The sequence below is a fragment of the Ostrea edulis genome, chromosome 3, assembly GCF_947568905.1.
Source record: "Ostrea edulis chromosome 3, xbOstEdul1.1, whole genome shotgun sequence".
In the NCBI taxonomy this organism is placed as follows: domain Eukaryota; kingdom Metazoa; phylum Mollusca; class Bivalvia; order Ostreida; family Ostreidae; genus Ostrea; species Ostrea edulis.
The window spans coordinates 79,032,644-79,050,371 of NC_079166.1; the positions used below are offsets into that span (position 1 = coordinate 79,032,644).

General features: G+C 37.0%; 1 protein-coding gene across 5 annotated transcripts in view; it reads left to right on the forward strand.

Moving 5' to 3' along the window:
* The window catches only part of LOC130052909 (synaptotagmin-7-like), a 114,654-nt gene that overhangs the window by 81,693 nt on the left and 15,233 nt on the right, over positions 1-17,728 (forward strand). For all 5 annotated transcript variants that reach the window (XM_056159110.1, XM_056159111.1, XM_056159112.1 and 2 more), the window contains one exon: positions 12,275-12,437. In XM_056159110.1, coding sequence (XP_056015085.1) covers positions 12,275-12,437 — 163 coding nt within the window. The remainder of the gene's footprint in view (positions 1-12,274; positions 12,438-17,728) is intronic.

Genomic DNA, 17,728 nt, shown 5'->3' on the forward strand with positions numbered 1-17,728 from the left:
GTGGGACTTGCTCGTGATTTTTGATTAATTGATTTGTCTATCAGGGGGATCAAATCCTTAGAAGGGAATTTTCTCCGATTAATCCACGATGATTATGAGAAAAATATGATGGCTTTAATCTTTTTGTCAGAAATACGCCTTCAATCCCACTAGGGAGTCGGGGGTACCTCTGTATGCAATTTGATTTTTGCAGTTGAGTTAAATATCTCCGATTTATCTTCAGAAGGACAATGGATCTGTCTTATATGTCTTTGATAATACAATTTCCAGGAAATTCAGACAACTTTTTGTCATTCTTTGGAAGATGAACACAATTTTACTGCCTTGTTCTTCCTTGTGCATTAGCTGAGTTGATGAATATATTAATTCGGCGTACTCCTAACTACATGTAACAAAGGAAGCGATACTGTTTTGATAATTTGCAAACGTCATTGCTTTATGTGGATTTAATTTTGATTTATGCATGCACCAACAGGTTAAACCATAATGCAGGTGTATTGTGTCTCTAATAGGTCATGGGGATATAGCCATGTAGTTTCGCATTTGAACGACAACGTCAACATCTGCATGATGATGTATAAGTAAGCTAAGTAACTGGATGAACAGACTTTCCAAAGTTTTAACTGTTCTCTTATAGAATGCTGAAAACAGCAGACGAATCAATGATCGTAACATTTACAAGGTCTTCCACGATATATCTTCAGCCATTGCAGTTTTCATAGCAACGAAATCTTTTCCCGTATATGCTGACAACGGCCGACCAGAACTAGGATCATATTCAAGCGACTTTCTGTCCGATTTAGAACGATGTATCCACCTTGATATTGATGCATGTGAGACTACTTGGTCTTCGTATACTTTGTCCAATTAGCTGTAATGTCCGTCAGTGTAAACCGTAATAACGCGCGAACGTTGATGTTAGATTTTTACTCAAATGAAAAGTTGTCCTCAAAACCACCAAATACATTTTTTTTCTGATTTCAGCGTTTGACCTTTGATAAGGGTGGTATTCGGAACTTATCAAATGTCCCATGTATAGATATATAGATAAACTGTATAGATAAATATAAAGCCTTTGGTTCTGATTGTTCCATGTATAGATATATAAATAGATATAAAGCCCGGCGTCTGATTGTCCCATGTATAGATAGATAAATATATAAATATAAAGCCCGGGGTTCTGATTGTCCCATGTATAGATAGATAAATAGATATAAAGCCCGGGATTCTGATTGTTCCATGTATAGATAAATAAATATATAAATATAAAGCCCAGGGTTCTGATTGTTCCATGTATAGATAGATAAATAGATAAACATAAAGCCCGGCGTCTGATTGTCCCATGTATAGATAGATAAATATATAAATATAAAGCCCGGGGTTCTGATTGTTCCATGTATAGATAGATAAATATATAAATATAAAGCCCGGGGTTCTGATTGTTCCATGTATAGATAGATAAATAGATAAACATAAAGCCCGGCGTCTGATTGTCCCATGTATAGATAGATAAATATATAAATATAAAGCCCGGGGTTCTGATTGTTCCATGTATAGATAGATAAATAGATAAACATAAAGCCCGGCGTCTGATTGTCCCATGTATAGATAGATAAATATATAAATATAAAGCCCAGGGTTCTGATTGTTCCATATATAGATAGATAAATATATAAATATAAAGCCCGGGGTTCTGATTGTTCCATGTATAGATAGATAAATATATAAATATAAAGCCCGGGGTTCTGATTGTTCCATGTATAGATAGATATATATATAAATATAAAGCCCGGGGTTCTGATTGTCCCATGTATAGATAGATAAATAGATAAACATAAAGCCCGGCGTCTGATTGTCCCATGTATAGATAGATAAATATATAAATATAAAGCCCGGGGTTCTGATTGTTCCATGTATAGATAGATAAATATATAAATATAAAGCCCGGGGTTCTGATTGTTCCATGTATAGATAAATAAATATATAAATATAAAGCCCAGGGTTCTGATTGTTCCATGTATAGATAGATAAATAGATAAACATAAAGCCCGGCGTCTGATTGTCCCATGTATAGATAGATAAATATATAAATATAAAGCCCGGGGTTCTGATTGTTCCATGTATAGATAGATAAATATATAAATATAAAGCCCGGGGTTCTGATTGTTCCATGTATAGATAGATAAATATATAAATATAAAGCCCGGGGTTCTGATTGTTCCATGTATAGATAGATATATATATATAAATATAAAGCCCGGGGTTCTGATTGTCCCATGTATAGATAGATAAATAGATAAATATAAAGTCCGGGGTTCTGATTGTCCCATATATAGATAGATAAATATATGAATATAAAGCCCGGGGTTCTGATTGTTCCATGTATAGATAGATAAATATATAAATATAAAGCCCGGAGTTCTGATTGTCCCATGTATAGATAGATAAATAGATAAATATAAAGCCCGGGGTTCTGATTGTTCCATGTATAGATAGATAAATATATAAATATAAAGCCCGGGGTTCTGATTGTCCCATGTATAGATAGATAAATAGATAGATATAAAGCCCGGGCTCTGATTGTCCCATGTATAGATAGATAAATATATAAATATAAAGCCCGGGGGTCTGATTGTCCATGTATAGATAGATAAATACTGTATATAAATATAAAGCCCGGGGTTCTGATTGTTCCATGTATAGATAGATAAATAGATAGATATAAAGCCCGGGGTTCTGATTGTCCCATGTATAGATAGATAAATAGATAGATATAAAGCCCGGGGTTCTGATTGTCCCATGTATAGATAGATAAATATATGAATATAAAGCCCGGGGGTCTGATTGGGACACATTTCAAGACTTTACAATTTACTTACTAGGAATGCATGGTTGAATAATGTAAAAATATTTTTTATAACAATAAGGCCTGATTTCATTTCATCTCAAAACCTGAACACACACCAAGTTTCTTATGCAATTTACACCAGACAAGCCGGCATTAGATTGTTTGAAATAGCAATACATTTGATGAAGGAAAACAAACAACAACTTCATTTTCGCCATGCCAGTCTGTAAACTATTATTATTTATTGGGTTCGTTACCGACTGTGTACAGAAATTTGTCGGGTTGTTAAGGTCTATTGAAGGCGAGGCAAAAAAATTCGGTAGACAATCAGTCACAAACCTAATAAATGTTTTGTTTTGTCGAGGACAAATGTCTTGTATAATTATATATTTGAAAGAAATACAATTTAATTAAAAAGACGTTCCGAACGTCATGTTGCTGTCTAAATTTTGCAACATTTTTGATGGGATGGGGGTCCCAAGCACTCTTCTCAATGTCAAATGGATGTAGTGCCTGATAACACTTTGTTTAAAATTTCTGAAGAATAATTCTGTTCCGCACTAGAAACGTGTTTTTACTGGTACGAAATCTAGAATCAGTTAGATAAATGACCCCCCTGATTATATATTTTATCCTTTAAAGGATGTTAGTATTTTTCGTCCAGTTATTATTGAATTTTCCAAAGGCTGGGTAAATTATGAAAGGATTTTTTATATCAAGATGTTGATTAAGGTGGAGATGCATAAAATACAGAAATAAATCCGAGTCATACGCAGAAGAGGTTACTTTGCAAGTCGAAGGCTTGTTGTAATCAAAGGATAGATATATAGCTCTGTGGTATCTTCCCACCCACCCCACCCCACCCACAGAGAATGTAGGTTGTATGATAGGTTGTGAAGAGAAAATTTCAAAATAGATGGAAGAATAAGATATACATAGTCACTGGGTGCAAATAAAATGTAGTATTAGAAAGAGTAAAATTTGAAAATGGTCATTTCGTGGATAAGGCTACATGTAGTGTAGGATAGAGTCACCGCCACTTACTGCATAATGAGAAGATTTGATAGGGCACTGTTACTGCATAATGAGAAGATTTGATAGGGCACTGTCGCTGGATAATGAGAAGATTTGATAGGGCACTGTCGCTGCATAATGAGAAGATTTGATAGGGCACTGTCGCTGCATAATGAGAAGATTTGATAGGGCACTGTCGCTGGATAATGAGAAGATTTGAGAGGGCACTGTCGCTGGATAATGAGAAGATTTGATAGGGCACTGTCGCTGGATAATGAGATGATTTGATAGGGCACTGTCGCTGGAAAATGAGAAGATTTGATAGGGCACTGTCGCTGGATAATGAGAAGATTTGATAGGGCACTGTCGCTGCATAATGAGAAGATTTGATAGGGCACTGTCGCTGCATAATGAGAAGATTTGATAGGGCACTGTCGCTGGATAATGAGAAGATTTGATAGGGCACTGTCGCTGGATAATGAGAAGATTTAATAGGGTACTGTCGCTGGATAATGAGAAGATTTGATAGGGCACTGTCGCTGGATAATGAGAAGATTTGATAGGGCACTGTCGCTGGATAATGAGAAGATTTGATAAGGCACTGTCGCTTGATAATGAGAAGATTTGATAGGGCACTGTCGCTGGATAATGAGAAGATTTGATAGGGCACTGTCGCTGGATAATGAGAAGATTTGATAGGGCACTGTCGCTGGATAATGAGAAGATTTGATAGGGCACTGTCGCTGGATAATGAGAAGATTTGATAGGGCACTGTCGCTGGATAATGAGAAGATTTGATAGGGCACTGTCGCTGGATAATGAGAAGATTTGATAGGGCACTGTCGCTGGATAATGAGAAGTTTTGATAGGGTACTGTCACTGGATAATGAGAAGTTTTGATAGGGCACTGTCGCTGGATAATGAGAAGATTTGATAGGGTACTGTCGCTGGATAATGAGAAGATTTGATAGGGCACTGTTGCTTGATGAGAATATTTGATAGGGCACTGTCGCTGGATAATGCGAAGATTTGATAGGGTACTGTCACTCTGTGGATAAGGCTAGGATTGGATAGGGTAGTGTCACTCTGTGGATAAGGCTAGGATTTAATAGGGTACTGTCACTTTGTGGATAAGGCTAGGATTGGATAGGGCACTGTCACTTTGTGGATAAGGCTAGGATTTGATAAGGCACTGTCACTCTGTAGATAAGGCTAGGATTTGATAGGGCACTGTCACTCTGTAGATAAGGCTAGGATTTGATAGGGCACTGTCACTCTGTAAATAAGGCTAGGATTTGATAGGGCACTGCCACTCTGTGGATGAGGCTAGGATTAAATAGGGCACTGTCACTTTGTGGATAAGGCTAGGATTTGATAGGACACTGTCACTTTGTGGATAAGGCTAAGATTTGATAGGGCACTGTCACTTTGTGGATAAGGCTAGGATTTGATAGGACATTGTCACTTTGAGGATAAGGCTAGGATTTGATAGGGCACTGGCACTTTTTGGATACCGTGTTAACGTCACTTCGTGGATAAGGGCGGGGTTTTATAGGGCATCAGTATTTGAAGGGTTCACGTCAATTTATGAGTGATGCTGAGATGGAATACGGTCACCGATAAAAAATAATATATTAAAAGGAAAAGTGGTCGTGTAATTTATCATTATGATTTGATTTGATTTGATTGGGTGAGTAACATATTCTGACTCCCAATGATTTGCTAGTATGCATTATGACGTCAATAATGCTTTGTGTTTCCTTTAGAATTGAATCATCATAAAACAGAATTAAATTCCTATGTATGAAACTGTGCACAATACGCTTTTTATTAATCGTTTCAAAGTTTATAAGCACAATCTAAACCAAGTGACTTTTTATGTTAACACTTTGCTATTAAATTGATGTGATTAAAAGTGGCGTGGGGCTTGAATGTGTTGTCACTAAGTGCAAAATGTGCATTGTTAATTATCAAAATCAAAACCAGAACAATTTTCATTATTGTAAAAAGAACGACTGATGAAATCCCCTTATCACAACAGCTTTCTATGCCCCCGTAATCGGATATATAGTTTTCTGTCTGTCCGTCTGTCTGCTTGTCAAAAAAACCCATCAACCTTAGTCATAAATTGTGAATGAGTGGTGTTATGGCTTTCATATTTCACATGTGCAGTTCTTGTGATTAGACTGCTTTTAGTCCTAAATTCCTCAACATTGTGACCTTGACCTTTGGAATTTCTCAAACACATCTTGTAATATTCAACAAAAGGAACGGGATGAGGTCTACTTTTACTTTCATATCATGTGGTACGCGGACGGCCGTTAAGGAATCTAAACCACACGTATGGGAAATATGTGAAGAAGAAAAGTTTAGCAAATAAGATAAATTCAGTAGCCTTTACTGACGCAGAGTCCACAATAAGGAATACACAACAGACCTGTAGACCCCAGTAACTGTGATTATTGTTAAGATGCGCCGACGACATTCTCCACCGTGTCCTGACGGGTTTTATTATCTCATCTCACACAAACCTAAGATTCACGACAGAGATGTTCTCCCATGAGAAATCTACAAGCGTAAATTTATAGGAAATTTAGAGGTTGTATATTTATAGGGAAATCTACAGGCTGTATATTTATAGGAAATCTAGAGGCTGTATATTTATAGGCCAATCTACAAGCTGTATATGTATAGGAAATCTAGAGGCTGTATATTTATAGGGAAATCTACAGGCTGTATATTTATGGGGAATCTAGACGCTGTATATTTATAGGGAAATCTACAGGCTGTATTTTTATAGGAAATCTAGAGGCTGTATATTTATAGGCCAATCTACAAGCTGTATATGTATAGGAAATCTAGAGGCTGTATACATGTACTTATTGAGAAATCTACAGACTGTCTATTCATAGAGAAATTTATAGTCTGCCTATAAGGAAATCTGCATACTGTCTATTTATAGGAAAATCTACAGACTGTCTATTTATAGAGAATTCTACAGGCTATCTATTTATAAGTAAATCTACAGACTGTCTATTTATAGGGAATTCTACAGACTGTCTATTTATAGGGAATTCTACAGACTGTCTATTTATAGGAAATTCTACAGGCTGTCTATTTATAGGGAATTCTACAGACTGTCTATTTATAGGGAATTCTACAGGCTGTCTATTTATAGGGAATTCTACAGGTTGTCTATTTATAGGGAATTCTACAGGCTGTCTATTTATAAGTAAATCTACAGACTGTCTATTTTTAGGGAATTCTACAGACTGTCTATTTATAGGGAATTCTACAGGCTGTCTATTTATAGGGAATTCTACAGACTGTCTATTTATAGGGAATTCTACAGGCTGTCTATTTATAGGGAATTCTACAGGCTGTCTATTTATAGGGAATTCTACGGGCTGTCTTTTTATAGGGAATTCTACAGACTGTCTATTTATAGGAAAATCTACAGACTGTATATTTATAGGGAATCTGCAGGGTGTCAATTTATAGGGAATTCTACAGGCTGTCTATTTATAGGGAATTCTACAGGCTGACTATAGGAAAATCTACACGGCTGTCTATTTATAGGAAAATCTACAGACTGTATATTTATAGGGAATCTGCAGGGTGTCAATTTATAGGGAAATCTACAGACTGTATATTTATAGGGAATTCTACAGGCTGTCTATTTATAGGGAATTCTACAGGCTGTCTATTTATAGGGAATTCTATGCGGCTGTCTATTTATAGGGAATTCTACAGACTGTCTATTTATAGGGAATTCTACAGACTGTCTATTTATAGGGAATTCTACAGACTGTCTATTTATAGGGAATTCTACAGGCTGTCTATTTATAGGGAATTCTACAGGCTGTCTATTTATAGGGAAATATACAGACTGTCTATTTATAGGGAATTCTACACGGCTGTCTATTTATAGGGAAATATACAGACTGTATATTTATAGGGAATCTGCAGGGTGTCAATTTATAGGGAATTATACAGGATGACTATTTATAGGCATGTCTTGCTTGTCGCATTCTGAGATTTTAGTTCCACACTCCACTCATAATATCATTGTTTTTGTAAAAGGAATTATCTCTCTGTTAACGGTGGGGTCGTTTTGAGTACATGTAACACTGCATTTAACGTAATTTGGTACATTATATAATCTCATCAGGAAGATATATTGAATAGTCATTGATACAATATCAAATAGCATCTGATATCAACATAACCAAGACATATAGAGACGTTGTCTGCTTTGATTTCCCTGCGGGAGAAATGATACAGTGCTGCATATATGAAATTAATTTACACTAATCAGTAACCTACATTGTATGAAACTCAGTAAGTTTAATCCTTGAGCGGCGTTGGACAAACTATTTTGCACCCTACTGTTGTATGCAATATATTGGGACATCTATTTTTAACTCTCGTTCTCCCTTTCTAGTCAACATATTTTGGTGTGTAGCGTGGCTTGATTTTCTCTTATCACTGTAATGTATAGAATAAAACTTCTGTGTTTATAGAATTGACCTGTTTTAGAATAACCTTTTCATTTTAGTATTACGCTCGCTCATGTTGCTGACCAATCATTAGTCGTAGTCTATTCGTAGATTTATCCTTGCAGGAATCAAAAACGTATTATAGAGTCAATATGAGGATCTCGTATTGCACTTATTTTTGGGCGTAAGCAAACACTCTAAATCAGAGCACAATCAAAACTTGAATGATAAATATCGTGCTTTTACCATGTTCATTTACACCTGCCCATTAAATTAGAAAATGACAGTCACAACAGTAGAATTATCTTTAATGGAAATCATTCTTGTCCTCGTTGATTGATCTTTTTGACAATATAGACGGGTATGGCTTTTTCGTGTACTAGAGCTGTTCCACTTCCTAGAATTTCACAAATCGTTGATCAGCTGTAGGTAATGGGTTCCTTGTCAATTTCAGTACTCCGATCCAGCGTTTAGGCAATGAACAAAGGGGGTGTGGAATGTAGGGGTAACGGTAATCTGCTACAGAAAAAAAAATCAACATTGATTCTTGTAAAAGGAGATTTAGGTGGTACTTATAATCTAGCTGACTATTATGTTAATAGTCTCACTTAAGTTGTTCCACATAAGACCTATAGTGGGTCTGGAACATCTCCAACACGTGGGTGGAAAAACCTGGTACGGAAGTCCCTCATTCCATGTTTTATCATCCAAAATCGGTGCTGTGTTGTATATTTATTTACATACGGCGGTCAATCACGGTATGATATGGCATCTAAAGGTCGCTTAAAGGTCCCACGTCTCTCATGTAATCGCAGTGACAAATTAGCCTTCGATTTCGTTTGTGATGACGTCGATATTCATTGCTGCCTGCTTTCAAGAGATAGCAGATCAAACACTCCGAACAACGTCTTCTAATTGTACACGAGGGCAGATTCTGATTCATATGGAGTATGTATGCTGGCGTAGTACTTTGTCGGAAATCAAAGTCGGACTTATTTTCAGAATACTCTCTAATTTTTGTAAACACATGTACTAGTTTATGATCTGCTAGCGCTGCATTGTGAGCTCACACATGTGACAGGGATAGCAATTTCAATCAAGTCAGAGATCAACAAATCAAATATGTATAGATAGTCTTCATAAGCAGAGTCATAACAATTAGAAATGTAGAATTACCCCCCCCCCCCACCACCACCACCACCACTCTCCCAAAGTGTTGGGGAACTTTGCCCCCACGTCAATGTGTTTGGGATGATTTGAGTGATTTCAGGAGAATAATCGTTGGGTTTTAGTAGGTAGTGCATTGTATCTAATACATGTATTAACATGTACTTCATCATTTAAGCCACACAGTAGTCTATATTTCACGTTAAAATGTGTATCAGAGTTAGCATCGAGCAGTAGTAACAGCCCAGATAAGGTACAGAGATCCCTGTTGGGTTTTGATTTTCCAATTTCGGAAATGCTTTAGGGATCCCCCAACAATAGCGCTGTCCTGGACATGGCAAACGTCTTGCCATCTAGATGAGACCCCAGCATCAGAATTCATTTATCAGTCACTATCAGTGAAAAGATCGAATGGATTTACAGTGACCAGCAATGTATTATTCCATAAAACAGACACAAGGGGACGTTAAAAAATAGGACTTTGAGTACTGGACCCCCCCTCCCTCCTCCAGAATTTAGTGGCCGTCTCCTAAATGAAATAAAATGTCTCCTAAAGGAATTAGCCTATTGTAAATAAGGACCCCTTCAGTGGCAGTTGCCATTGTAATCTTTCCGTAGTTTCGATGTTTGCAGTTCGGATGCACATTTACTTATTGTTCGGTGTGCTTATCTACAGAACCTCAGTTCCACAATGAGCTCAATTATTCCTCAGTATCAGCCATAGCCAACGAATAATATCCGGCTAATGAACGAGTTCTAAGTGACATCCCAATGCAATTGACGAATAGTGTAGAGATTTAGCACTCTAATTGCTTTTGTAGTGACAATGCATATAAACTCGCCGACAGCGAGAGCAGAGGCAAATATTGACCAGTTGGGCTGTAAAAAGCCCTGAGATGACAAAGAATTATCAAATAATACCGCGTAATAAGAATGTTGCAGACGACCGAGAGCTGCCGCGGCGTCAGAGCGAGGCTGCTCGTCATTTCGTAACGTAAACGTTATCCTCGCGAGACGTGTTCTGTTAAATTTAACTGTATACCATTTTCAGTTGATAACTCCACGCTGGAAAACAGCGCTCAATGTCAGTGTGAATTTCTGTGACTAATGTATTTATGTGTGTATATATATATACACTTAATATTAGAGAAGTTTTATTGTGATTAACGAACGAAACGGCCATCGCAATGACGCAGATCTTCATTACGGCAAATTGTCCAAGGACAGTTGGAGGATAAGCAATATTGGATCCATTTCTCAGAAAATCACCATTGCGTCAAATTACCTTCTCGCTTCCTGTACCGTTATTACTTATGTTTACTGGATAGCTAATGTTATGACATACTATTCTGACAATTTAAGTGTTTCCCAGTGAATAAAGAGCGGCCGTCCTGACAATTTAAGCGTTTCCCAGTGAATAAAGCGCGATCGTCCTGGAATTAGCCATCATAGATATATCGAATTATGCCGATTATCCTGACCCACTAAACATGGTAGATCTTTAGCTTTGGGAAAATTACAAGTGAATGTCATACAGAAGATTGTAACGGAGGCAAAATAGCCAAATTGTGTGATTTGATTTCTAGATAGCTAAGAATATCATGCTATTTCAAATGATTTCCTTATGTTGAGAGGGAAAGGGGGGTTGATTTTATTTCAATTCTTATGAAATGTTTTGTTGTTGATGATAACCAATCGCATTGCTGTGACCTGAAACTTTGAATTAATATACAGCCCAAATCGTAAAGTTCGCAAACGGTAGATCTTAAGGTTATTTATTCGATTTTGGTTGGATTTTTTTTATATAATTAATGTTGGACTCGCTGGTTAAGGTCTCGTTGAAGAAAGAGAAACCGACATCTTTAAATCTTGAAAGATGCCGTTATTTCCAGGTTTTTGTTAAAGATTTCCCAGGCTTCTAATGCGGCTGATACAAAAAGATTGATTTCTGGCACTAATGGCGTATTGTGTCGGAGAACTGTCTTTCGTCCCGATACTTTCCGATGTATCAATATTTATGGAGATTTTACCGTGATGAGATGGACAGGTGATTTTACATACGGCATACAATGTACAAATATAAAGACCATTCTTTTATGAAATGCAGCATATAAAGGTTTGATAGTGCAGTCTCGTAATGGATTAGTGTGCCGCAGGAAATCAGATATTTTCCTATTGTTGTTAAGCAGAGTGATACTTTTTAGAGTGATTTTTTTTTTCTATCTCTTTTCCAATTCCTTTCGTGAAAGGGGTGTTTTTGTAATCGTACATTATTATATAGCTGTTTTATGCGTGTGGTATCTGGTTGATTGTATTAAAGACTGTCTGACGTCATTGTTAGTACTGTCCGTAGATGTCGTCTGCCGGGGATGTGTAGTAAACAGTGAAAATTAACTGAGCAAAGTGGATACAATGCAATTATTGGATATCAAAAGTACAAAATGTGAAAACGATGAAAGGGAATACCCTTTGAAACATAAGTTTATCTTTTAACAGTTCTTTTATGTCTGTTAAAAAAAACAACAACTCCTGAACAGTAGATAAATGAAACAGTGAACACACCCTCTGGAGGTCTAGAGGAAATTAATTTTCAAAACATTGGCATTAAAAGAACTCTGAGAGAACTTCCCATGATGAGTTAGTGTACAGAATCTAGGACTGTAGCGATGGCCAGTATGAAATTGATGGAGAGCGAGAACTGCCCTATGTGTTCGTCCTGCTTTGGAATCCTTCTGTCATTTTTTAGATTTGAGCGTCCAAGCAGTCGGAACCCCGTAGTGACGGAACAAGTTCAGCCGTCTGCCAACGCCCACACGTCACTGAACGAGAGCCTCGGTGTTAGGAATGGCGCAAGTGCTGGGCCCGGCCCGGGCAATTACCAGGCCATGGGCGGTACGCCCACACACAGGGTAAGTCTGTAACCTAAAGTTCAGGGGTATTATATTAACATATGCAGCTGTGTTGTAAAAAGTTTGATTTTTTTCAACGTCTGCTAATGTTTCTTAATTGAGATTGGTCCACCTTTCCCCCTTTCTAAACAATGGGAAAGGAGATTGATATGCTAACTTACACTACTTCTGCGTTGGGGATTACTATGAAAGAACCCACATATTGTAGCATATTGTCGTTGATCTACTCAGATCTAGTGATCTAAGTAGCGTCTATATAACCGACAAGATTCATATCATTTTCTTTTTTTTATAACAGCTTGGATTATGAAAAAAAAAAAATGATGAAAGTGTGGTTGGAAAATCAATGTAAAATTGGATCGCGAATGTGTTCTGATTACGTTTTGTTAAGTTTTAGTGTACACTGTAGTAGTAGTAGTATTAGTTGTACAGGGTACAAGACCGCCTGTTGAATTTCAGACTGCATAAATTTACAGAAAGGTCATTTCAAATTAAATGTGCAGCATTTTGCGCTCCCACATAAAAATATTTTACGGAGATCATTTCCTCCTTTACACGGATATGAAAATGCAAAGTAGTAAATATAACCGTGATTTTTCCTTCTCAATGATGTTACTAAGGAAGCGTGTCGTTTGAGTCCCCTGGGTTGATTTCTGTGGCTAATGGGCCACGACCGCTGTTATTTCCATATCACATCAAAAATCTCACCCCCGCCATCACGCCAAATTGTTTGAAATCATGTCTAGATCCTGTATTTTATAGCCTATTACGCTAGTTGATAAAAATGCCATTTAAACATTTTAATGTAGATATTTCCCCCTTTTTAAATGATTTATGCATGTACTTTTCTCGACCATATTATGAAGTCATTTTTATAGATTTTTACATCATTGGTTTATTGATAGAAATGACGTGCTCTCTCTCTCTCTCTCTCTCTCTCTCTCTTTCTTTCTCTCTCTCTCTCTCTCTCTCTCTCTCTCTCTCTCTCTTATATATAACAGGTGGCTCATTAGAATTGATCACGGTGGGTTGTTGGACATGAGGTAATTATTCATATACCTAAATTTACATTTCCTCGCGTTTGTTGTATATAATGCATTATTACGGGATAGAGATCAATTGACATGGTGGGCTAACTTCTCGATTTTCACATCGTCTGTTTTTAAATTTAAAGTTAATTTAGATTTGAAATCTCCATAGAAATAGCAGGGCGTCCATATATTTCCTCTAAGGTGGTCAAATTAAAGTTAAAGGGGAGAAGTTATTTCAATGCGAAAATAAAAATGTTTCTAGCAGTGCATGTACGGGACTCGATGAGATTATATTTTTTCATTGATTTGCCAATATCCAACACTACAAGTGAAATGAACCGCCAGCTTCTGTTTTATCAATGGGCCCACTATGGCATGCGTTAAAGTTTTTTCTCAATGAATTCTGCAATTATTTTCAAATAACAACTGACAATGAATTTGCTAACTAACAGCAGGAAAACTCGTAAAAACAGCGTTTAACGCTGATGAAAAGTTGAACTGTCATAACTCTAGCAGATTCATTGTAAATCCGGGTTATTTTGGTTTTATCGTCTGCTCGTCTGGTTATCTTGGCAATTTGTGACTATCATGCCAACAGACAAACAGGATGATACGGGTGGGATTGCGCTGAAAACGGCAGACGATACAAGTGTCAATATCTATTACCGAAAACAGATACATATCTGGTACATAGTTTGGTGTGGGTTGATAGGTTGCATAGTCATGAAGCTGGATACCAATAAAGAATTTTATGGTCTCAAAGTCTCACATTTTGTTCTGGCGGCTGATGTTGAATTTGTCAGTGCTGAAGTTTATGGGAGTGTGTTTACTGTTGGTCTAGAAGTGCTATATAGTTTTTATATTCAGCATGTCAAAGGTAAGATATCTCATGTATATGGCTAGCTCAAGTGCTGTGCTTAGGCAAACTATGGAGAGAGAGAGAGAGAGAGAGAGAGAGAGAGAGGGGGGGGGGAACTGTTTGTATTGGACGAGGGTGATAGATGATTGCTTGATGAAAATACTTTTTTGAATATCAAATCTGCAGTATTGTTTGTTGATTGGTGGAAAATTACTGTAGGCAATGGTAGAATTAGAAATATCGGACAATTATTTCATCCGATAGAATTACAAATATCGGACAATTATTTCATCCGATAGATTTAGAAATATCAGAGACAGTAATGTCATCAGATATAATTAGAAATATCAGTGACAGTGATGTCATCAGATATAATTAGAAATATCAGAGACAGTAATGTCATCAGATATAATATCAGATACAATTAGAAATACCAGAGACAGTGATGTCATCAGATATAATTAGAAATAGCATGGATATTGATTTCATCGGATATAAATTTTGTATTATGAACGAAAAGAAACTCCGGCAATGCATGGTATGGGGCCTCTATTGATGGCATAGTAAATTGTCAATCGTCGTGACGATTCCCCAAGTTACCCCCGTGTATATGTACCCATAGCTGGACATTGACGGACCTCGGGCGGCTTCTGTACATCATAGTCAAAGTTTTAATGTCGGCTTTTTTGGATGTATCAAAATACATCGTCAAAAGTTGTTGATTTTCAAAATTGGGAAAATAGCAAAATTCACTGGTACACATTTAAATTAATGATTCCATTAAGAAATAGATTAATTTTTTACAACACATGTGCATGCGGCATAAACTGCAATGCTTCACGCCTGCGTACTTTGTCATAGGAATTATGCTTGCTTGGAGTGCCGTAGTTCATGTCCGTATGTAGTTTATATTTCATGTTTACATTCTTTTTTCCATTTTTGTCCGATTTCCCAGCCGTACGTCAACTGGACCCTATCTATCAAGGTATCACGGTCCATGCGTATTGTTCACAACTGCAACGCATTCATAAGGAAGTGGCTACCATTACTGTTGGTAAAGATATCGAAGGCAAAAACATTGTAAAGGTATATCCTTAAGCTTCAATGAATCGATACAATTTATAGTTTAATATTTCATCTGACCATGACTGCCAATAAAAGTAAAATAAAACTAATGTACTTTTTTGTATTTCTTAAAAAATATTATTATTAATTCATGGAGAGTACATGCAATATTCTACATTATCAGCACATTTCTTTTTTTTTTTTTTTTTTTGTTTTTGTTGTTGCTGAAAACGAGATTACCTTAAGAAAAAAGAAATATTTCGAACTTCACTTTTAAAATTGCTTCGCCCCCCCCCCCCCTTCAAGAAAACGCTTTAGTCTCCCGTAATTTATATTGGAAAACCATTTATTCCAACTTAAATTCTGTTATTAATTTGAACAAATTGGTTCGAACTATTCGTGACTGAAAGGTGTAACAACTGTCTATGTATTTTGAACTTTATTACGCGTATTTTACATTATACCGTCTGGCACAGATTCGCTATGGGAACTGTTGTTAGTCAGTCAGTTTTTTCCAATCCCAGATGTTGCCATACAATACTAGTACATACATCCTGATATTTTCTATATAAGTTTTAGAGGTCCGATCGATGTTCATATAATCATAAATGGTTTACCCATCCGTCACTGAGAGAACTGTATACTCGTTATCGGGCTATATTTATATTTAGCCCTTTGAACACTTTATGCGAATGCTTTGTGACATTTGGCGTTTATAACTCGCCCCCTCGTGGCAAGCTGTTACAGGACCAACAAAAACGCATAATCATATATAATTATCGAACAGATTAATGATAAAACCGAGATTTATTTTCCAGTAACTACTTTTTCTCAGTTTGGCCAGTTTTGTAACTTTTAAGATGAAAGAATATTTCTGAATGACCTGATTTTGGCTGTTATACATATTTGAATAGTAAGTGATCAAATCTACAATTATGTAGTAGATGTAACTGGCACAATCTGGATTATATGGTGTTATATTACCCAATAGACTACTTTATCAAATTCATTCCTCAAATATATCGCTGAATATTTAAAGCGTTGTTGTGGAGAAGTTAGGACTGACATTGTCGATAATGATGTAGCATACACGATACAGGGGTTTGACTCTGTGTTTGTTTTTTTTCACCAAGCCTCCCAGCTTTCTCCAGATGTCACCAGAATCGCATGCATTTGTATCCATACAATCAGTCATTCAAACTAATAAGAACCCGATGGACAGAAGTATTTCCATCACAAATCAAATCCAGCAAGGTCACGATAGAATCAAATTATCAGTGGTGTTCAGTACAGGTCCTAAGGTAACATCCGATTTTTTTAATCCGAAGGTCGGTCAATTGCACTTTATTGGACTTTGATTTTCTTGGACGTCTTAGGGGCACCTGCTGTGGTCGATTTTCTGACAGAAGTGGAACAGAGAGAAACATTGATACTACAGTGATGCTAAAATATATTGATAAATTACGTAAGGATCGACCACTTTGACATTGGAGTTTGATTTCAATTATAGCCTGAACCTTCAGTTATGGTATAATGCGATACAGCGAATGTTCATTCCATAGACATCAACAGGGACATTCTACAGTAACACCGAGAGAGAAATATCTTAATTCCCACAGCGTGCAGACAGCGTCTTCATTTAAATTTAATTACATAGTTCTACCCGAACAGTTCATCCGTACCAGAAGCGGAACATGCACGTCCATTGTATAGTAATACCCCGCTAGGCGCTGGTACAGCTTTTCATAGGTCCCGAGTTGTTGCCAAGGATGTGGGATCTGAATAGATTCATAAATCAAATTTGTTTGGATATATTTTTACTTTTTATTTAAATCTTTAAACGATTATCCGTCTACGGTATGCCACTTCTCGAGGATATTTGCGTTTGGTGTCTAAACACCGGGGACATTATTTGTGGTGACAGCCGTTCCGGTAGTGATCTCGTATTCTGAGTGTGATTACGGAGGGATGGGGTCTTGTTGTTTGCCTCTGTTTTGTGAAACGGAGGACGAAGAGGCGGGGGTGGGTAGAACGGAGTCCGAGAAATCACCACAGGTAAGCAACAGCAGTATACAGGAAAGGTCAAGGTCAGGTCAGGAAATACATTTATACATACGATAAATGACGTGTCACCAGTCAATAGTCTAATAGTTGGTCAAGCGGATGCTGTGGATCGGCAAAATAGATTTGCATTAGGTTTGCATTGTGCCCTAATTAATATGTAAGGCGCATGCGTACATGTATGCATGCGGATTCGGACTTCCAAGGCTTGAATGTGACGCTTTGTAGGGCAATGCAACTTTCCCCATGGCCAGTGTGAGTTTTGAGTTTTACTG